Below are 24,837 nucleotides of genomic sequence, written 5' to 3'. Positions count from 1 at the left end.
ATATATTAAATAATGTCGTTTAAAAAAAATCAACATAGCTAATGGGAATTCCACTCTTAATGACAAAGGAAATATTTTTTTAAATGGCATATTATCTTAGTATCATATATGTATATAATATTGAATATCTAATAACACATAAAAATCGAATGATGTCTTAAATATGTACGACAGTGGAGGAGCTCAATGCAAACTTAAAGAAAACAGCGATTTTTCAATAAAATGTTTCCTAAGTGGAGTCAGGTACTGCACTAATATTAGCTGAGCATAGCTTAAATGACGACTTAGGTCAAAGTAAATTAATATACCTACTGTTTATATTTTTTTAAATATTAGTATAGGTTTGGGTACAACCCAATTTTACTGGTACATATGTATATATATAGAGATATCGTTATCAATCTATTGACTTCGAAAAAACGTTGACAACAAGACTGAAATCTCCTATAAATCATATCATATAAACTTGATCAATGTTTAAACTCCTCTCTAACGAAAACCAAGCATAAAGCCATAAAAATATATCAGTATTATTTTTATTACTAATATGATACTATACTGGACTTTCCTACACGTCACTACTTCAAAATCTAAATTATTGATAAATTGATTAGATATGAAATAGAAATCATACTCATTTGTCACTCGTCTAGACATATGCAACACACAGTTTTAAACATGTCTTGTTTGTTTTGTATTTGATTTGTTTCAAGATTCATAAAATGTATGTCTATGAGTTCTTACGGCATAGCAATAAAAATATTTTTTTCTTTTTTTTTAAAGCAAAACTAGCCTTTTTTACAAATCTATTGCGTATCTTATATTTCTATTACAAAAATCGATACGAGTTCATAGCAATAATAAATATTATACTAGTACATGTAATTATAAATGTGTTTACATTAAATATATGTCGATATATTTTTATATGCTTATGTAACATTGACCCATGTAGTATAAACTTATATCCGAACGTACATAATACAATAATCACTCAATACTTCGTGTCATCCTTCCAGGAATATTACATTTCTTATTTCAAATAACATCTGCCTCATTGTTATCCATTATCTGATTGAGGAAAAAAATATAATCGTAATCATACGTCAGAGTATACGTTCAAGTGTCAATAAATTGCATTACTCACACTCTTGACCAACCACCGGACGCCCATAGACATAATACCAAATGTTATGTCATTATTTAGAATATTTTTAAGCTTGACAACCGTTATATTTCGACGTAAAACGAAACTGTCAGAAATATTTACGGAATTTTTGGCGTTTCTTAAAACAATAAAGTCAATATTTTGCGCAATATGCTCAACGTTTCTATATTACTCGTTCAATGATTTTGAAATGTTAAATAGTACCAGTTTGGAAAAAGTAAGTTTATTTAATACTTTGAATTATTCTGCATCGATCTGAGATGAAGAATATTTATCCTTTGAAACCTGTTCGCACAGAGCAACGATCTTTATAATTCGCAAAAAAACAATAAGTTACAACCTAAAAACATTTGGTAAACATTATTTTTACGTATATTGCTAATATTTACCCTTCGTGACATTGGCGAAGTGTACATTGCATTAACTAAAATCCATTAAACAAAAATAGGTACATCAACTCTTTCCATCCTTAACATCGCAAACTATTTAGTAATAAGTAAATACAAATAAAACTCGATTCTCCAGAAAGTAAGTCATAAAATAAAAAAATAGAATAGAATAATTACTGTTAGATGTTAATTATTTTTATTATTTCCATCGAACTGTTACGTAAGCAATCCAAAGACAGTATTAAACATGGGTTTTCCATTAAAACATTCTTATTATGCAGGTAAATAGCTGTTCAAATGTCACAATTGCATCTATCACATGTAATGGTTCAGGGTAAGTATTTAACAATCACTAGATTATCCTGATATTTTTTTTTTTTAAATTATATTTTAGCTTTCTTTCTAGTATCGTATTCTTTAACGATTTACCTTAACATTGATAATAATAATCGTTTGAAAACATAATGTAATAATAGAAAGGCATAGAAAGTATAGCCCTTGTGACTATGGTTGCAAATTCATGCTGGAAACCAAAAAAATCTATGCGGGACTGGTCAAAAAGACTGCCTGCAATAAATGTACAGAAATTAGAGAAAAACCGTTGTAATATTTTTTATCATTTTGATGGGCTTGCGCGAATGACCTCTGCACATTCATATATTGTCACGCAAAAAAATACTTGATTTGTATAGGATTTCTGTCTAAACTAACCGATTCTAGCGTAAGGATAGACAATCAGTGTCCCGAGGAGACGGAACAGGCTCACGCGAATTCTTTGACAACCCGATAATCTTAATTCTTTCAAAAAGTGGTACCAATATTTAAACAGTTTTTATTAATATTTTCGACAGGCTTTCAATTAAATAAAAGTCGACCACATAACAAATTGTTATCGTTATTTTCCATTAATAAATAACAAATTTCTTGTAAGAGATCGAATAAAAAAAACCCATAAAAAATCTTAGTATCAAAATAACAATATGTTATTACATAAAAAAAAATCTACAACAAAATTAATTAACCATTGTGTACTTTTTTTATTTCATTGTTCATAATTTTAAGATATCTAGGTATGAAATAACATATAACGCCTAATTTCCTTGTTATGTAAGAATATAATGGACATAATTAGTTAATAGGTTGACCATATCATTTATCATATAAAATGAATATAATCTTTTATATGAATATAAATTTTAAGATAAAAGATTAAAATAAATGCGGTTACACACAAACGCTATTTTATTTTGGTTTATATTCGCTAAATATAATTAATTCCACAGCAGCTGCCCAAAATCACAACCATGCACAGACCAATGTTAAGGAGAATATTAGGAGCTAAACTGTGATACTGTTCTGTGTACTTGTGAAAATAGATATAACATTATTTCTTACACATGAAGTTTTCCTTCATATCTCAGCGGGGTTAATTATGCACAAATTGAGCATCAACCGTATTCAAATTAGGTTCAGAAAGTATTTAATAAAATTTATTCGCCATACGTCACTATTTTATCAATCTCAAGAATAATATAGAGGAGATTTTAATTATAATTTTCTTCGAGTGCATTGGAATATTATACGTCGTTTTGTTGTAGATATGATAAGATAAAAGTAGAAACGTCAGAGTAAAGTCCTATTGCATGTGAATTAAAACTTTATAACTTAGTAGTGAGGTAAAATTCTAAAATTCATTGGTCAATATCCAAAACAATTTTCATTAAACGAAACGAGTAACTATAAAAAAAATTCAAGTCTTTGAATTGATTGATGTCTCCGATGAGCTATAGTTTCGGAGATCTCGTGATGAGTCAGTGGTATTTCGCTTGCTTACCATTTCGCAATACACTAGATTCAATCTATAAATAAAATTAATTCTAGCATATAGGGTAGCGTATATAACTTTAATTAATAATATTGTGATGCGATTGTTATGAAAATAAAGATTTGTTAGATGACTATCGATAATCAAATATATCAGTGAAAATATTATTCACATATTGTTTTTAAATTTCACGCTATGAATATTTTATGTTACAATTGCTATATTTACAATTAACTTCTTCTGTAAAGTAGAAACGGTAGAGTCGTATACGACTCGCCCACCCAGTGTCGCTGTAGAGATCCCTATAGCCAAAGGCTATAGTCAATTCGAAGAAAAAAAGAAGTTCAGTAAAGTCCAGCTAGTGAACTACACCAATATGATAAAGCCCCTTCGGTATTCCTGTCGCATTTATTACACGTATATAATAACAACCGATAAACATTGAGATCTAAGCGTCGACTATCTTTGACGCCTAACCTAATTCGTGCGTCACATCAAACATAACATACGAAGTTCCCTTAAATTGCATGTATCTGTATATAATAAACTTAGACGTTCCAGCGCTTCTCCTGCAGTAAAAAAAAGATTTAAGGGGAATAAAAGAACTATATTCTCTGAGCGGTATTACATCTCTATCAAGCCGAAACTCCATAAAAGCAGTTCTCTATCAGATCTAACACCGAATGTAAGCGATTTTTGTGAGTGCCAGTTGTTAGTATTGTATATACTACAATTGCAATAATAATTTTCTAATTTTTATTTTAATAACTTTAGCACTCGACTTCCTCCAAAGAGCACAAGACTTTTATTCGAATGAAAGGAACTTGAACTACCGTATTTTCGACTCATCGGGAGATACGATTGAAAAATATTGGTCAGCAAAGTGTTTACTGAAAAATACATATATGTCGTGCAATTATCGAGGAAAGTGAGTAAAAATCTATCTAAAATATAAATCATTTCGAATATTTAGATTTTATTGAAAATAGCTTGTAGGATAACAAATGGGCCACCTAATTTTGGGTGGTCAGCACCGCCCATAGACATTGGCACTGTAATAAATATTAACCATTCCTTACATCACCAATGCGCCATTAAATTTGGAAACCAAGATATTAGACATGTCATCAAGGTACACCTTGGGCCTATAGTTAAACTGACTTAGCCTTCAGACCGAAAAACAAGATCAGTAAGTATTACATCTTGGCGGTATAATATATAAATACTATGTAATCAGGTGTTTTTTTATTGACCTGTTACTATTTATCAATATGTTTCACTATTTCTAGTAAAAAAACGAAGAAGAAGTTTAATATGTCAACGGACAATTACGCTTCGAAATTTGCAAATGAGTACATTCATAAATACCAAAGAGATGCTAATGTTTCTTCAGGTGCCGACACATCGAGGTACATTTATAAACAATATTGGTTTAAAATAAGATTACTTGTATTCCACAATTGTATACATTTATATATAAATACTTTTGTTTTCATATCAGCACGGATGAATTTAATACTCAAGCAAATATGGCTTCATTTCCTTTTAAACCTACACCCAGTGGTAACTTAAAAGTGCAATCAAACCAGGTAAATTTTATCAACCTTTATAACATGTAATAATAACAGAACCGCGTTACCTTTCAACCAGCAAACGAAACGGTGACCCCGTTCCTCCTCGTGGGAAGCCAGTCGTCAAGCTAGTCTGTCTGTGTGATCATTCAGATGAGACTCTAACCGAGTTTGCCGCTAATCCGTGACCTCAGAAACAATATAGTTCGCGTAATGATTTAATAGCAATTTATATTTTAACCATCATGGTGTTGATGTTTAAATTTTTCATGTCGCCTATATATATATATATATATATATATATATATTTATTTATTTAGTTACATTTGCATTTCATATGTATTATTGGTGATTGCTGCGTAACCGATTTCGGCCGCATCGGTTTTTATCAAAAGCGTACGACTATTGCAATGTGCGCGCAAACGCGTAAAGTGCACTCTACCGTTTCACTCCAATGAAACAATGAGAAGGCATTTTCGACAGGATTAAATTACATATATATATTAGTAATGCCAAACCGATAGTGTATTTTTGGTCAAGGTCGAAGGTGATTAATCGCCTGTACATAGTAGTGTAGTTTCTATGAAATAACGAATTTAATAGTATATTTATATACATGATTCATGCATATGAATCTCGTAGGTAGTGTTTCAGTCATCTACAGTCGGAGTACTTTTAGCTGACCCTACACAAGCTAAAGTTAAAGTTAAATTTGAAGGAAAAGCTGCCGGAGAACCGGATGACATACATAATTTTGTAAGTAGTTACTCATTACTACAATTTTAATATACTTCTAAAAACTATTACTAATGTTTAATTCACCATTAACTATAGGAGACTAGTAACGATTCCGAGCCTTCATTACATTACGGTATTCGAGAAGTAAAAACGAATACACAAAACAAAACTACAGTGGATAAGAATACAAAAGTAAAGCCTCTCATAACACAAGAAGATACAGGAAAGTATTTGAGCAGTCTCGGGTACACGACAACGGAACCAATAGACTGGCTGCGGATACAACTTCCTAAGAAGCAAGATATCTTCCAAGAATTTTATAAACGAATACATAATTTTATGTAAGAATTATACAATTATGTAAAATATTGATATACATATCTGAGCTTACGTCATGTCAAAACCCGGAACAGTTTTGCACTGAAGACGCCTCATCTACCATTAAAGCTAACATTTACTAATTTACAAATCAAATGCTATTTGTCCAATATATCTAATGCATGTATTTTCCTATTGATGTTAGACATATGTTCAAATAAATAACGTCCTAGCCAGTGTAATATACCAGGCCAGTGTTATGGGTCTCCAAGGTCTTCTCTTCTTTACAAATGAAAATACAGTATAAATATAAATTAAACAGGTTAAAACTTATTCGTACATGCAAAGATACAACTATCTCTACTCTAAAACCAAATCTAAAATAAAATATATAGGACGAACTTACAATTAATGCGTAGAATGTCTTTTAGAAATACAGATACTGTCGTTCATATTGGTGACGAAGAGTTTCATTGTCATCGAATTGTGCTTCAGATTTATTCCTCCTATTTTAATATGAATGTCCAACGTGAATTCGATCTGTCCTCTGTGAGTACCTTTAGCTTACAACTTATGATGAAAATAATATAATTTAAGAATGAAAAATAGCCCGTGAATTCATAAACGAAACCATATTTAGGCCAGTATTAGTCCGGAAACGTTTCATATAATATATGAATGGATGTTATTCAGTGGAACGGAAAGCAATAAAATACTGAAAAGAGATAACGTTTTGGATTTATTTTGTGCCGCCCAATACTTGGAAATTAAAGGTAAATTTGTTACACTATCATGCTAATATTATCATTGAAAGACCGGAGTCAAATTTATGGTTTAGCGGTGATAAGGCTTTAGGGGTCTGTTTGTTTGCCGTAAAGTTGTTCTGTCATCTGACAATACTTTGTACTGTTTTTTTTTCCGTTCAAATAGTAAACACAAGAATTTCGAAAAAGGACTGCTCACGATAATAAATAACCTCATTTCGTTTTAACAAACGTGTTTAAACAACATTATGGATGTGTTCCTTATTGCACAAGGATATACATATGTATGTGGTAGCATAAAATTGCATCAATCATCGATTATTAATTTTCAATGAAAATAATAGTAACCGCGGAAAGCCAATTTGTGTCACCAATACTATACTTAAGAACGAAAGCCAAATTTTTAAGATCAAGTTAATTTTATTTTTAGTAGATAAACAGATTAGCAAATGGACTACCTGCTGGTTACTGGTCATCACCGCAACAGCAATAAATATTGCTGTTTTGCGGAACTATATCTCGGAATTATATCCCAGTTCTCTTGTGTGATCTTTAAAACAAATTCGTCGTAAATCCGTAATACCACATTTCAATCCTATTATAAGACAGATTTGCAAGATCAATGTTGGTCGTTTATTATGAATGAAAATCTATTTAATGAAGATACAGCCTTTGCATTGTACAGAGAAGCCAGATGTAAAAATGTCACAGCCGTAAAGGAATTAATGGTAAAAACATTTGACATATTTACTATGATCACCTGAGCGATTGCGGCCACTGCGGCCAAATTTAAGAGAGGCTAGCCAACTATTCAAGACATATTATAGTCAAGAAGTATGTGTGCAACATTGATGCACTATCATTATCCGATGGGACAAATGCTACAAAATCGAAAAGAGTTTAGGCGCAGGACCCAATGGCTTTACGTGCTTGCCGTGGTACGAGGGTGTACAAACTTCCACTTGAATAGACCTAATAACATTTTTTCGGCCTTGGCTTGAGGGGCTTGAAACCAGGACCTCGGAATTAGCAGCTTTATATCTACTATTTGAGCCACTAGACCAACGAGGCAGTCGATATTAACTATATATATATATATTTTTTTTTTTTTATGTGCACGTCACATGTATAATATGATCTAAAAACAATTTGGTTATTATTTTGTTTTTCCAATTATGTCAGAAACATAAATCATGACTCATAATTCTAATTTTCACCCTCGACTTTAAATTCAGGTGCCCAGAATAATGCGGTTCTTTTTACCGCTGGTAGCTTCTAACGATTTTCTTCAACTAGAGCCTGAGGAAATAATAACATTTCTCAAATCTAATTACATTTGTGTAACGAGGTGAGTGGTTTTTTATTTTATCATTTCATTATTATTATTAGTTTATTATGTTTTAGATTATGACGTAGTCACAGGCGTGGCTTGCTACTGTTAGATATTGCATCTAGCGATAAATATTGTTTTTCAAAATTAGATTCTGAATTAATGTCATTGTAGTCTCTTATATTAATGGTACGAGCTACTTGCTATACATGTAAATCTTACATAGGCCATATTTTTAGAAAATTAATGGGAAACATTTAAACATTCTACCTAAATTAATATTCCATAAGATTTTGAGGTTACGTTTTAACGTGTATTTTCATTGTCTTATATAATGGAATGTTATCATAAATATTAGGCGAGCCCAAGAGGAGCTTTTAGGATTTACTCGAGTGTGACAGAATTAACATTGGGGATACCTTGCATCCTAAAGAATTTCCCAGTATCATCTCATCTAGACCATCTAGGGCAGTTTATCAGAATTGTATATATATAGACAACGGCTTCCTCATTAAAAAAAAATCTACGAATGTGCAACTATAAACTTTTATCAAATGTAACAAACATCAATCCTGTATTTTTCGGTTTTGTATTATTTTGCAGAGAACTTAGTGTTTGCAATAATAAATAATAGTATTATTAACTAAAATATATAATTATACATTATATTAATGTAAATCGTGTATAATATATTACTCTATCATTAACATTTTATTTTTCCAATCATGTAAACAAAATATAAATCACGACTCCATTAGAGATCTAATAAAAATACTAGTTTTCAACCTTCTTTTAACTCCCTTGCATTATTCGGATAAAAAATACATAAAAAAATCAGTCGCTCCGGTTCTGTGTAAAAGAAAACCAAACCATCAAACGCATATCCGTTTGTTTTATTTTTATTTTTTAGCGAAATAGAAGTTTTAATGGCTGGAGTGCGTTGGTTAAAAGCGAACTGGTCAAATCGGAGTCCCTTTGTGGTGGACGTGATGAGATGTGTGCGGTTCGGCCTCATATCGCCATGGCAACTGGTTGATATCAAGAGGAACCCCGAGAACAACGAAATCCTTGAAATTGTAAACACGCCTGAAGTACAACAGATGGTGGATGACGGGCTTGCGTAAGTTAGACTAACACAATTACAAACACTATATTGTATGTAGTCAATAATAAACAATCCGTGCCAATAAATAAATTGAATTAGGAATCGCTGCCGCTCTCGTACTATCTCTCTTGCACTTTATTCGCTTCTCTGTTGCACACCTACGGTTTGCGGTGTTTGTAAAAAAAAAACGTGTAATTAAAATTTCAACTCATTATTATTAATTATAAAAAATATACATATAAAGCCAAGCGTTTAGAAAATCAGTCTTAACCGTATGATATGGGTTTAAACGCCAGTAAGCGCCAATGTATTTTTTAAGAGTACATATCAGACATATTATCTTCAATGCAGATTGGTGGATTAATATACATGTGGCAGAAATTCATCGGACACGTGCAGGTTTCCCCGCAATCTTACAATACTAGTCGAATATTTTTATAAAATAATCTTAAAGGAATGCATGTTTAAAACAACACCATTTGTGTGTAAATAGGTGTATAATTTCCGACATACTTGCTGATACTTTAGATAACCGACCCACTTCTTTGTTTTCTTAGAATTATGTATACAGTTTATATGTATATGTATTTCTTTCGTTGTTATATTTATAAGTATTAAGTATAATAATGGCATTTTGATAACAAATAATAATAGATTACCCCAGCTTACAATTAATTTCGTAATAAAATGTAATGTAAGTCAGATCTAAATTAAAAGCAGGTGAAATTGTGAAGTGCGGCTACTTACATTATAATATGAACCACTTTCGTGTTTTCCCAAACGCGCCGTAAATTGGTATAATATTTGTATTCAGTAAAAAAAAAACGTATCCTCATTTATTAGTATATCTATAGTCTATTCCAACCACAAGGGGACAAAACCTAAATAAACAAAATTAGACAATCGACGCGATATTATTGGTCGCGAACTTGAATAATCTATGATATTCATGGATTACGGAAAAAGGAGTCTTGAATGGAAGAAGCTGTTAACAGAAATTTTGGAAGTAAAACTAAAGTGGATATACGTATTTAATTGAAATAGTTTTCTGTCATAAATATAGACGTATTAATCAGGAATTGCTTGTACTACACAATATAGCTGAGCTATTTTATTTGCTATATATATATATATAGCAAATCGTATGGAATTCGTAAATCTATGGTTTGTGTATATTAATTCCTTCTTCTATTGAAATAGGCTATATATAGATCCTTCGGTACTGTAAGCCACAGCTTTTGGCGTGTGCTTTTTTTTATTATATGATGGACGTTTTACGTTATACCAGTTCAGTGATTTAAAGAAAGTATGAATTTTATCATACTATAAATAATATAAAAACTTCAGATAGATTCGCTGTACGACGGCCATTCTTAAAAGATACTAACCGATTGCGAATGACACATTACAATGGTACAACACAGGTTCACTTTCTATTCGCTGGCTCCGATAGTAATCCAGCACGATAGGAGAATTCACATGCACGAGTGTGATCTGGTAACTTCAAAACTCCGGACCGCTAGTGAAAAATAACTACTGACAAAAACAAATACATTTTTAGTGACACGAGCTGGGGTTTAACGTTTTGAATTCAGATACTGCAGATCCGTGTTATAATCAAGCAATGCCGCGGACATGCACTATATTAAGAACATGTTTACATATTGTTGTGTATTGATAAGAAATATCGGTTATTATACTCGATGCTTGCGAGGAAAATATAATTTAATTAATTAATAACACAGGGATAAAACTCTTATTTATAGAATGAGAAACACGATTTAACACAAATAATCAAATAAATCAATCATATTAATAATTATTTTGATCTGTTTTCTGTTCTGGAGCATCGACGAGGGATTTACCCAACGAAACGACTTGTTAAATTCAATTCTAAGTAGTTGTTGTGAGCTTTCCCAATGTATTGAATTTTGTTGCTTCACTACAATTTTCCGCGCGCTCCATCTATCTGCCTTTTGCTTTATAATCTGAGAGTAAAGGTTACTTTAATAGTATTATGTCTTACGGCATGCTTGGAGTAATGCTACAGATAATAAAACTCCTGACATCCTACAAAAAGAGTCTATCAGGTCTATTTATAATCACGAAGCACGAGACCCACATAATATTTTTAAGAAACTGTGAATAGATACTACAGCTGTGTCACAATATTATTAAAATAATATTCATATATCAAAACTACCCAACAATTAGCTACTATTAATTCGGAAAGTAATTCTACCGTCAAGAATTAATAAGTACTTTATTCTATAAAATCAACGATTAGTTTTGCTTGTGGACAGATTTCTTATCTTGATACTCGGAGAGGCATATGGTACAAAATCATTCAATAACAACCTTGCTATTAGTCTTGGCTATAAATATGCGAATTGAAACGTGAACATATTGTGTCGGCGTCGAGCCTGCGTTCCAGACACATTCCCATGAATAAGTTTGGATATTTAATGAAGAAAATGCTTTCTCTCAATTGTCCGGTTCCGATTGCGGAGTTGTAGAGAATGTGTACATTTCAATAGAATGCGTTCGTAGCAAACCCCTTATATTACAATTGATAGACAGTTCAATGCGAATATACATTTATCTAGCAAAACCTACTTCAGAAATAGACAAAATTATGTACATATAATACTAGACAATTATATTACAATGATGAATGTAAAGATAAGAATATTTGTGTAACCTACGAGAGCAACATAGTCACGCAAGTGATTTAAAATGAAAATAAAAAGAAAACAAAAACCACGGAATAGTAAATTACTCTTTTTTATCATATATGGACCAGGTTGTTAAGAAATGTTTCAGCCCACAGAAAAACTGATAAAATCTAATAAGATTTAAAAGTGAAAACCAATGTTACGAAATATAAAAAAATGCTATCAAGTGAATTAAAATAAGAAACATAACATTATTTAACATGGTTACTATGTTATTTGACAAGTAACTGTAAATGTTATGGTTTTCTGTTTTAAAACTTTTTTTTTATTAGTGTTACAATGAGTTGAAATATCTCTGCACAACACGATCCCTTAAAAATCTCTAAATAAAACATTCTAGTAATACGCGTTAATTATTATTAAGGTTTTTTTTAAATATAAAATTAAGGCGCAGGTGTTAAGTGACAAAAATAAAAATACATTTACATTAACAGAAACAAAACTACTAAAACATATAATTTTAATTTATTTTTGATGTTCATATGTGCATGATCAAAGGCTGGGCTTTATCAGATACTGAAAGTGTTTTTATCGTTTTAACAGGTACGTTATAATAAAGTATTGGTACGGCAATAACTCAAAGAATTATTATCATTGGATCGACGTTTTGGACCTTACGGAGCCAGCCGAGAGGAACTGGATTGGCGAAGAAAAGGTTATAATTAATCATAAAATAGAGCAAATAAAAATTCATTTTGTTAGAAGTATGTATGATATTGGAGTATTGAGCAGTGTTACCGTTTTAAAAGTAGATTCACTGATTTTACAATTTTTTGTTCAATATATATTGAGCTAAAGCTATCAATTACGTAGAAGGACCACTTTCAACGTCAACATAGATTGGTTTCAGCAATTTATCCGTTTCAAGTTATTAAGAATATAATTATGTGACTGACCTTTTATTTTCTCCATAAACAGTAAATCGCATTTAAATTGTAAATCGTTTTTAATTAATCGATTTACTCTTCTTGTCTGTTTTTATTGGCGATTTGATGCTTTTTAATTTCGAAAGAGTGGCAATACTGTTCATGGACAACTTACTTGTAAATGGTTTTACGATATATCTTCAAAAACATTCGATACAAAGCATTTATAAAAACTTAAATAAATTTTATAAAGTAAGTTTGCATTTTTTAGCCGTATTTACGTCCGGTGCACGATTTCAATGAACAAGGCATGACGTCAAATCAATATTATCTTGTTTGTATAATTCAACGTAAAAACATATTATTTACCTTTATATAACTCTAAGAGTACCAATATTTTATTTTATACAACATTATTGTGTACCATACGGCTCATCAATTGCACAGACCGTATTATAAAGCGAAAAAAAAAACCGTTATGATCCCATTCAATGTAATTTGGAAGTCAAACGAATGTTTGCTTTACGCAGAACCACATAACGTACAAGGACTTTCTCAAATATCTCGACCAGTTCTTGGTACCAAAGGAACAGATGTACCAACAGATGGCGATGATGCAACCGCCGAGACGTCACGATGATGTTCCTGGTAAACAAATAATTACGTATTTGTGTAAATTATGATGAAAAGGTCAATATCCTTAAAATTATATTATTATTTCGCTTGCAAAACCAAGTTACGTATGTAGGTACATATTATTAGTCGTGTTCCTAAGCTAAATATTGATATACTTATTGCGTATAAATAGTTTATTTATATGGAATAAGTATTTCAATATTTAGCTAGTAAATTGATGTTTTCATTATTATTTTGCATTCATAAAACTTTTACCACTAAATAAGTTAGTCGAAATAATAATCACAATACAATGATATTATGTTTTCGACCACTTCGAAATAAGAATAATTAGTCCGTAAATTATATTCAATGAAAAAAAAATTATCATTTCTCATATGTCTTTGTATTCAAAACTATAATAATTATTAACAAAACAAAATTACTTTTAAAAAGTTTTTATTAAAAATACATATTAATATATACCTTTATTATAATAATAGCAATTTAAACATTAATGTCAATTTCTAAATGAATATTAACAGGGAATTTGCGTGGAATGGATCCAGATAAAATGGATATAAGAAGGGCAAAAATCGACTTTCCTTTGCCCGCCGCTCTGAGGGGACTGGCGAACGATAAATTTCCAACGATGTGTGACTTTTTTGAGAGTAAAAGGAAGGTGCGACCTTTTATTTATGGAAATAAATCATAGCTAGCTGTCACAACTTCGACATTTACACATTTATTACAATAATGTTTGCATATTTTTAAAATATAATGATGCATACGAATAATATACTTAAATAAGTTGATACTTATTTTTATTAAGTTGATACTGTCGTGATCAACAATTTATCCGCCCGTAACTCGTAGACAGTCATACAATCTGCGAGACACTTTCAGAACGTATCACGCATTTTCATAATAAATTATTTTAATATCAGTGAAACTACTGTGGTAAAATATATAAAGTGAGCATGATGTGATAACATCCTATGATTGGTGGCGCTGTGGCGGCGGAGAAGTATTTATATTTCCTATAGGACAACTTCTAGGCTAGTGCCTGAGCGAAATTGTCCATTTACAACGAACTGACTCATTTGCTTGTCTGCTTTCATAATTTAGGAATTTTAAGAAAAGCATAGGTTACAATCAAGTACATAACATGGATATTTTATATAATTAGAATTTTCCTTTCAGGAAAAAAAAACCATTAAATTTTTTTTTTCTCTAAGATAGACAATTTTTATCATTACAAAGTTTTGATTTTTTGCATTGATTTTTAAAATAGTATATAGGACATACGATAATCTTATCTTACCTTTTAAATGAATTTGAACAAACAGATAGATACACGTTAAAATATATCTAGAAAATTATATAGGTTAAAGAAGATTGTCAACATCACTCGCCGAGTCGATCTCCGCCACCGATGGAAAATGATATGCGAAATGCATTACAAGACTCGGCAATGAGTCCGAACTTGGAAAAAAATAAAAAAAATTTAGAGGTATCATAAAATACATTTTATTTAATACGTGTTTTTCTTCCCTTGAGGCTTTCCAGCTACTAATACTGGCTCTAATTGTCACATGTATGTGTATTACCTATTGTAAATAAAAAGAAATACATGCGCTGTTAGGGATTATCTTGTTAACCTCGACATAATCATTCTTTTAAAAACAATATTTCAGTTCAAAAATTGAATTTTACTACAGTAATATTACCCTAAAAATCACAATAATAATACAACATTCATAGCCTGCATACGGTCATTAGAATAATATATTAATGAACATAAATATATATCCCCGAAATTGCTATGTTAATTACAGGAACAGAAAAATATTCTACACACAACGAAACAAAAGGAGTACTTTAAAAACATACGCCAAATACATATGTGTAAAATTAAACCGGAGCGCGTAATATTTTTTTTTTTATTTATTCATACTCAGCATGACCTTACTTCTTTATGCCTAGTACAATGTTGTTAAATTAAATTGTTATTCGTTTTTAGATCATAGTTATATGAAAAGTATAATATAAATTAATAATTATATTTGTTCTAAATAGTTCATCGATATATTACTTTTTATGAGTGTTATTATAATTGGTTAAGATATATTAAATTTTAGGCGGATTTTTCATCAACGTTATGCGATCCACCTGAAAAGGACTCAACAGAAGAGCTGAATACTATTAGTGAAACCAGCAGCGACGCTGTGGGAACCAGTACTACGGAAAATGTAAGATATGTCTAAATAAAAAACTATTCAGCGGTCCAGTCCGTAGAATGTCAGATGAAACTTTGCCACATATACTCATTGTCCAATCCACATTGCAGCATCGTGGTAGAATAAGCTGCAAGACTTTAATGAAGATTAGGCTTTTGATCACCAGTGGGACATTTACTGGCTGTTGCTCTTCATAACTACCAATAAATATATGTATTTGAAGTAGTCTCTCCTGCTTCAAAGAGTTAATTGTAATTCGACTAGTGAGGAATTATCTACAAGCTATATTAAAAAATAATTATATTAATTACATACATTTATTTACAATTACATTGATTATATTAATTAATTTAAAGTAAACAATCAGCTGTTCTTTTAAAAGAAATCTCGTAAGAACGTATTTTAAAATGACAATACTCGCAGAATCATTACGCAAGCAGACAAAACGAGAGGAGGCACAGCGTCGCAGCCAATTATCTAGCTGAAGCGACCGCTGCTTTGACGTCTAGAAGGTAAGATGGGGCTCTAATAAAGAGATCAAGTAGAGTCAAATTTATATATTTTTCACTGATTACGAATTGAATCCACGGTCAATCAATGGTCATAAAACTTCTGTTTAAAATTAGAATGACCAAATCACTATTATTATCAAGTGCTTGCTTAAATTGTCGCTTGTATAATAGTTGACTTAACCAATTTTAACGGCGGGAAGACCGCGGTTCAATATCCTAGCCAACTCTAAATTTCATATGTTTAGATTTCATCTCGTGTTCAGCGAATCAAGCTTCTTTTTTATTTATTTTTTTAAATATTGGACAACATCACATACATTACTCTGATCCCAATGTAAGTAGCTAAAGCACTTGTGTTATGGACATCAGAATAACGACGTACCACAAACACCCAGACCCAAGACAACATAGAAAACTAATGAAGTTTTTCTACATCGACTCGGCCGGGAATCGAACCCGGGACCTCGGAGTGGCGTACCCATGAAAACCGGTGTACACACTACTCGACCACGGAGGTCGTCTTTCGGAAGTCAAATCCAATCAAAATATACTTTATTGAAGTAGGCACTTTGGAATCTTCATTTTACAGAACTATATTAAAAGTATAGCTTCCACCGGTCGGAATGTAGATTCTACCGAAAAGAACCGGCAAGAAACTATCCCCTAACTAGAACAGCGTAGGGGCGAGTGTGTACTTGTATTAAAATATTTAAGGGTTATTTAATTATAGAGAAAAACCAAGTCAAGTACATCCTCAAGCACCGGGTAATGTTCCTCGTCCGGTAACTCAAGCTGCCACAACGTCGGATAATAAGCTTTTCAGTCCGCAAATTTCTATGTTCAACCATTCAAAAGAATCGCTTGCAAGAATCAATATGTAAATATCTTATTTCAATTTTATTTGTCAATGCAAATTTAACTCTCAGAATTTTGAACATTTATTTATTTAGGAAACAAGCGGTATAATTACATTGAATAAAGCAAAGACCATGAATAAACCGAAAACAATAATAGTTTCTGATATTATATTAATACAATTATTAAAGGCGAGAAGGTGCAAAACTAAGAGAAATTATATATATTTTTAATAGGGCAAATAAGTCACAACTTCCCATACACATTGGACACCGCAATGCGCCACAACCTTGGAAACCGAGATGTTATGTCCCTTGTGCCTGTAGTTACACTGGCTCAATCTGTTGCTAAAATTGCTGTTTGGCTAGAGCAAACAGCAACACCATTTAACATAATATATTCTAAAATATGCGCTCCGTGCAAGCGTATCTGCGTAGGTACCCAACCTACCCAGATACGCTTGCACGGAGCCCTACCATAAAGTTAAATTAGCAAATTAAATAATCCGTGCCTATTGTCCTATGATTGCGATTATCAATAATTTTACATTTAAAAAATACGACTTTGACTTAACTTTATAACATATACGTCAAATATGGCGTCAGACAATATTGACCATTAAGTGTCATATCTAATCTATAGCAAAGTTTACCTTGAAGGGATTGCCAAGGATTTTTAAATAAAAATAAGATAAATGTTCGATTAAGATTACATTTTAAAAGTACATTTTTTTTTATGAGAATATCATGAAAACTTGTGTTTCACGATTGAACGAAAAACATGATAAAAAATTTGAAATACGTTATCCAGCTTTTGCTTAGACGACATTATTAACCGCGTAGGCTATTATACCTACAAACTTAAAAACTGATTCATGTAATTCCATATAAGTCCATTAATTGATTTATTTTTCCAATTACAGGAATAAGCTTTCAACGTCAATTCTCGGACCATCAAATAAGAATTATCTCACGGAAGGCTCACTCTTTAACTGGGATAGAGAAACTGTATTGGTTTTTGGCGGTATTGATCCCCATACATCGTATGGTATAGCGAGAAATACGGGCAAAGATATCTTCAGGTATATTTACACACCTGAATAATCAAATAATGCTATTTATATTAATTCCAAATTACCAAACGAGAACTGCATTAAGTGGAAATTTCATAAAACTATATTTGAGATTTTTAAACCAAAGTATGCTTTCTTAATTTCTTTTCAATCTGACAATGTAAATAAGATCCACCCGAGCTTACGTATGCTAACTTATTAAATGTATTAACATAACTACATAAATACTCTTGTTAATTTATGATATTAGTTGTCGCCTACTATCAGAGTATTATTATATTGAAGAGCGTACCCTGCTTAATTAAACTGTAGAAATGTTTACTCCTTTAGATTTGATCCTGTCACAAATTCTTGGGACTTGGTTGGAGAACTTCCAGAGCCTAGACATCACCATTCAGTTGCTTTCTTACGTGGAAGGGTATTTCTTGTAGGTAATTATTAAAATTAAACCACTATGAATTTATTCAGATAGTGATATTGTAATAATCTTAAAACTCAAATAAATCGATCCTAAAATTTACCTGTTTGTATATAATATTAGATGATAGATACAAAAGACTTGTTAATAAACAATTTGAGTGGCGTAGTCTCCATAAAATACTATTGAATTTAAAATTATTAGGGCGATGATAATCACAAAAATTCCAAACATCTTTAGACAAGATCAAAATATGTTTCTTTACATACGTATGTTTTCGTATTCTATTTCGCTTATTAGCTAACCAACGTAAAAAACCTAAAAGGAAAAACTGCGATAAATTAACAAGTTATGACTGATGATAAGACTATGCCCAACCCAATCTGGCAGATGCCATTTGCCCAATAATCCGTTAATTTGCCGCCAAATAGTAATACTTAAAACTGTGTTTCTGTTTGATGGATGAGTGAGCTATTGTACAGCAAAAGAAATGCACGTATTATCTTAGTTAAATAAGGACTTACAATGCTTGTGTCGATGGGTGGTTGAAACCCCTTACCACCAAGTAGAATACCTGCTCGTCTCCCTTCTTATTATACACTAAAACTTTTATCTAACTTTATCCCAGGCGGCGCAGATCCTCGTGAAGATGATTTACGCGGTAAGTCTGTTGTGGTCTCAACGGTTTGGAGTTTTGAGCCAGTGACCCGGTCGTGGTACAGTGAATCAGGACTCGCGATACCTCGTAAGAATTTCGGACTCGTAGTACATCGTATGGCTCTTTATGCGATTGGTGGACAGGATAAAGAGGACAGGTAAAATTGACATCATTTTAAAGATTTAATTCGGTTTTAGACAATTATGCAAATATAATCTTATACATCAATCGTTTCGTTTAAAATTTCTTTAGCCGCAACAAATTTCCCATAATAGTGGATAAATGCTTTCCTGATCCCAACCAGGTCTTCTTTCCTTTTAAGAATAACTAGTAGACAGACCCTGGTAATAGTCGGGATTAATAAATACCAGGCAGAAGAAGAATAAGAAGTTCTTTCCACTAACACCTGAACACGACGAATTTTAAATACAGAGCTTGTCCTTGGACCGAATTCAATATTTCCTTTAAATAAGCATCTATCTAGTCCCAAGAAATATTTTTTTTTAACTCAAAACATACAACCAAACCTATTACATTTTCCTTAAGGGTGCTTCGATCAGTGGAACGTTTTGACCCCAAAACTGGATCATGGAGTGAAGTGAGGGCAATGGGCACAGCTAGAATGGCAGCTGCAGTAGCCAAATATCGTGATTATATATGGGTAGCCGGAGGCATGACTGGTAAAAAACGCCATCCTGTTTCTGCCAGCGTTGAATGTTACAATTCCAAGACTAATCAGTTAGTTGCATTACAAATCATTTATTTAATAATGTAAAAGGAATGTAAGATACCTAGTGTTAACATTTATCATCAATTATTGTTGTCCTGTTTAAGTACTTAATAATATTGCTGTTTCAAAGAAGGAAATAATAATATTTAATTTTTTATTCTAATGTTTGTTGTAAATGTGTTGTATTTTACGTATCTCTGTCTGTTACGCTTTCTCGAACCACTGAACGAAATTTGATGAAATTTGGTTTAAAACGCAATCCCTAAAACGCAACGAAACCGCAAGTCATACATATATATGACGTATGAGCCGTTTAGTTACATAGAGGCATTGTTTTTTTATTGGCAATTCCCAAACCACCGTAAAATCCTTACTGACATGTTATATTTTAAGGTGGACAGAGATACATTGTTTACGGTTTCCGAGATGTTTTGCCACTTTATTCTCGATGAATGACAGATTATACATCATTGGTGGAGCCGGCAAGATGTCTAACAAGGTACAGTGTGAACTTAGTTATTGAAAGAATAAAAATGAATGCTTTTCATTTGTTTGGTATTCGTGTGAACATAGACAGGCCTGTTAGTATTTCCGTGCTGTTAGTAAGATAAGTACATTCATTAAATTGCTTTATATTTATTTTGAACTTATATACAAAATTGAGACCTTTTAATTACGAGCATATATAGATTTACTTTGTCTGTTAATATATTTGCTTGTGTACCTTTCATTAATAAAATTTTCATTCATATGAATTCGTAAAATAATAAGAATAACATTGTTATTCTTGTAATTTTTAGGTATAATATTATTATTGTTCAATTAGAATCGTAAAGATTAATTATACCAGAGCCAACGTCGTACGTTACTTTATTGTGTTACTGTTCTAGGATAAAACAGCTAGTAGTGTTGGAGCTATTGATGTATGGGAATGGAAAGAGCGCCAGTGGAAGCTGGAGACCGAGATGTCCATACCGCGGCACGGACACGCTCTCGCGTACCTCGGAACACAACTTATCATTATCGGTAAGGCTATATTACTGTTCTGAGGATAGCCCGAGCAAGTCACTGAATTTTCATGAGCTTAATTTGTGTCTAATATTTTAAATAGTTATTAGTGCCATGAGTCACTCCAATGAAGTCGAACTAACACCGTAAATAATAAATCTTAGAAAGCCAAATGTAATTTAAAATTGGTAACTATGGTGGTCTTTTAGCTATCTAATGATACATGGTCCTGTCTCCCATGATTGGCTCTTTAAGAAACATTGAAAACTAGGTCCTAACTAACAATGTATGATGAATGAATGAACTAACTGTCCAAGTATGATTGAAGATGCCTGTAGTTACACTGGCTCACTCATTCCTCAAATCGGAGCATAACAATACTAAGTATTTCTTTTTGGCAGAAAATTACAATATGTGCAATTTTGCTAATTATGTCTGTCCAATCAAATTGGATATTTTTCCTTATAAACCTTATGTATGCAAAATTTTTATAGATTAATAATAGTTTAAAATGCAAATAAATAATAAATTGCCATAAAATTTGATTTGTATTGGAAAATTACATGCGGATCCGTGAATAACAAAAATATAATGATTGTGTGTTTTTGATCCTAATCAATTAAATATGTGACTGGAATTGTTATTTAAAATTTAAACAAAATAATTACCATTTCTTTAAACATACCTACAATTTTATTAATAAAACTTTTTTGAATTTTATAGTATATACAATCTAATCAGTATGAATATTATGAAAAATCACAAGCGAACATTACCCACAGATATTTTTAATATAAAGAATGTTAACAGAAAAATAATTCTATTAAAACGTGTTTCATCAAGAAATAATGCAATATGTATTACGTTTTTGTTATTTATGATTTGTATATAAACTGATCGTACGTGTTTCGTTTCAAACAAAAACTCGCTTGTTCGTGCAAGGTTAAAAGAACACTATAATAAAATTTCTTAAACGAAAACAATCAAGGAACTGTTCTTGCAATTTTTAATAGTAACACGCGTCTCTGTTTCTCTTTTCGCATTTTATCGTTGAACACATCTAACATTATTTTTTCTGAAATAAAGCATTCTTTTGTAGAATATGTATATAAGTATTTACAAAATCAATTGTATTATTTATTTAATATTGGATGTTATTCATATAAGTATATTTTTTTATATTATGCTCTAATGTATAAGTAATCTGTACATTATTATTTTAATTATACATTATTTATATATAAAATCTAATATTCAATATTAATTTGTGTTATCGAATCTTATTAAGGAGAGCGTTTTGGAATTATACTGCCACGCTGCTTCATTAATTATGGGTTGAAAATGATATCACGCTCATGAATGAATCACAATTATACTTTTAAATAAATTTAATTCTTTTCGGTTTCTCTCGATTTTTCCTGTAATCTCCGAGCGCGATGAATTATAAACAGTAGTGTTTTGCTCGGACTTGATCCTGCAATTTACTTTTATTATCCAGAGTTCGTCTGGTGTGTTTGCAAATAAATAAAAATATAAACAGTAAACTACTACTAATGTACTTATATATTACAATATTTCAAATGTTTTAATATTTAATATTCTTTTTTTAAACTTGACAACTATTTTTTTATGCTTTGTGTACAAGCGATTTTTAACATATTAATATGATCAAATGCTTATAATACTTTAAAAATAAAATTGAATACATGAAAGATACAACGGAGTTCGAAATAAATTCAATTACAAATACTTAGGCAAACTATACTCATAAAAACACAGCCTATTTTATAACCGCGATTTTTAATAAACATGCGTGACTTTTATTCTTCGGACCTCAAAAATATCGTGTATATCAAAATTCAATTCAAATTTTGCTAATTAGTTTTACTATACAATTGCCCAAAAATAGTAATGTTTTCAGAGTGTGTATTTACGTAACTGCCTCTATTACACACATAACTTTTAAATAACCAAAGAGATTTGGATGAATATCTATATAATTGGAATATTTTTAAAAATCTTACATCATTGTGTACGCACTGCCTAAATTATTATTTTTTTTTCTTCGATTTGGCAGGGCGTTTTGAATTAAAGATTATTTTGATCAGGTGGTGTAACAACTATCTATATGCGAGCGCTGAGCAATGTTGAGTCGTTCTGCTGCGAGCGCGGCGCTTGGATACGGGGCGTTGCGACGTTGCCTTCACCTCTCTCTGGACACGGATCCGTCACACTCCCACCTGCTTCACTCATGTGATATGGACAAAAGGAAATTATAAATATTATATGGAATAATCTAATTTTTGAATAAAATTCCAAGCGTTCGAAAATTTTCGTCCTTTAATCTAAATTACATTAAATACGTGACAGTTATCTGTAACTACTTAAAAATTTAAATTATGTAGTCAATTTCTGAACGTGAATTTAGTTAAAAAAATAATTTGCAATAAAAAATACCTAGTGATAAAACGGAAAATGTACTTTTTATATTTCTTGGATATATGTATGTAGTTTCCGATGTTTATTAAACTAATAGCATGATTAATGTCAAACGTAATTTTCCCCTTAATTTACTGAATACTAATGGTTTTTTACAACTACAGTTATTAGAATTCTTTACATTAAATAACATTAGGTACTTTGTGTTAGTAATACGCATAGCTATTGGAAAACAAGAAAATAATTATTAAATTAAAAAGTAGTAAATTAATTTATTAAACAGTACCTTTTTATTATATATATTTTATTTATCGATATTGTAAATGTCAGTAAAATTTGTTATAAATTTGTAGTGAAGTGTTAAAATTTCGGTGCTGAGTTTAATGTTTTTTCTTTTATTTTTATATTATAATAATAAAAAGTCAGTGAATTTTAATAATGTACTATTTGTGTTTCATTATTACTTCTCTTCACAAAACGTTCTCTAATTATAAGCATAGTGGTTCAGTAACAGTATTATATATCTTGAAAAAAATATTCATCTAATATTTTTAAGTCACTGATTACCACTTCTTATAATAGTAAAAATAAATCTGGACAGATCTCTGTAATCCTTCATTCTATTTCTTCTTCATCAACACTAACATATTTTCGTTATCTGATAAAACGTTGGATTAAATTATTGTTATTTTATTACTTATTAGATATATAAGATAACAAACGGTTTCGGCTACTTTTAAGTCTTAAATAACTATTCTAAAAAAAAGAAACAACTTTAGTCAGGCTCTAATTGTAACTGTCAAATACGTCAAATCACGACAAAGTATTTTATAAATTATTATTTTTTTTTTTTATCTAGGTATAGTCGTAATATTGATATAAAAACGGCTACAAAGATTATTTCGTTATTAACAAAAAAAATATATTAAAAAAAGATTTATTTTTTATAAGAAAATCGATTTAATTTACAAAATATATGTTGATGTAATAATTTAATATACTTAAAATTAATATCACAAATTTAACTAAATTATTTGAGGGTTCATTCAGTCCCAAACTTCTCTGCAAATTCCAAGAACGTCTCTTTTAAATCCATCTTCACAGGGTTCATAATTTTTAAAGAATAAAACGCTGTTCAGCGGCACAAATCTCGTCGGTTTCATATTTAAGACATCCTGAAAAAAAAGGATATATATTTATATATTATATATAAGGCATGTCTATTATTAAGCGGCTGTATACCAGATACGCTGTGTCAGGGTTCCGAAAATAAACAAGAAACACCCAGACTATGCAAAATACCCTTCAGGTCAATACCCTTCAGGTACATAATCACAACTGAAAGATTTTAATTCTAAAAATAATTCTAGACTAAAAATAAATAATTTTATCATATAAAACCGAATATATATATTTTTTTATATTTTTATCAATGATTTTATATACTTGCGATACAATATTATATATTACATACAATGACT

General features: G+C 30.9%; 1 protein-coding gene across 1 annotated transcript; it reads left to right on the top strand.

The window, feature by feature from the left end:
• The first annotated feature begins 1,804 nt into the window (after positions 1-1,804).
• LOC113399806 (uncharacterized) lies at positions 1,805-23,381 on the top strand. The gene is made up of 26 exons (XM_064215699.1): positions 1,805-1,838; positions 3,958-4,080; positions 4,157-4,310; positions 4,672-4,791; positions 4,884-4,971; positions 5,596-5,709; positions 5,788-6,032; positions 6,441-6,558; positions 6,650-6,782; positions 7,383-7,501; positions 8,009-8,121; positions 9,014-9,223; positions 12,487-12,598; positions 13,340-13,457; positions 13,970-14,106; positions 14,812-14,943; positions 15,566-15,676; positions 16,088-16,176; positions 16,907-17,053; positions 17,954-18,112; positions 18,434-18,534; positions 19,150-19,336; positions 19,726-19,917; positions 20,303-20,408; positions 20,800-20,935; positions 23,026-23,381. The coding sequence occupies exons 1-26, from the start codon at positions 1,805-1,807 to the stop codon at positions 23,172-23,174; spliced, it is 3,447 nt and encodes a 1,148-aa protein (XP_064071769.1). The 3' UTR covers positions 23,175-23,381.
• The last annotated feature ends 1,456 nt before the right edge of the window (positions 23,382-24,837 follow it).

Source organism: Vanessa tameamea, chromosome 8 (genome assembly GCF_037043105.1).
Source record: "Vanessa tameamea isolate UH-Manoa-2023 chromosome 8, ilVanTame1 primary haplotype, whole genome shotgun sequence".
Taxonomy (NCBI): Eukaryota; Metazoa; Arthropoda; class Insecta; order Lepidoptera; family Nymphalidae; genus Vanessa; species Vanessa tameamea.
This window is presented reverse-complemented; position numbering and strand designations above follow the sequence as displayed.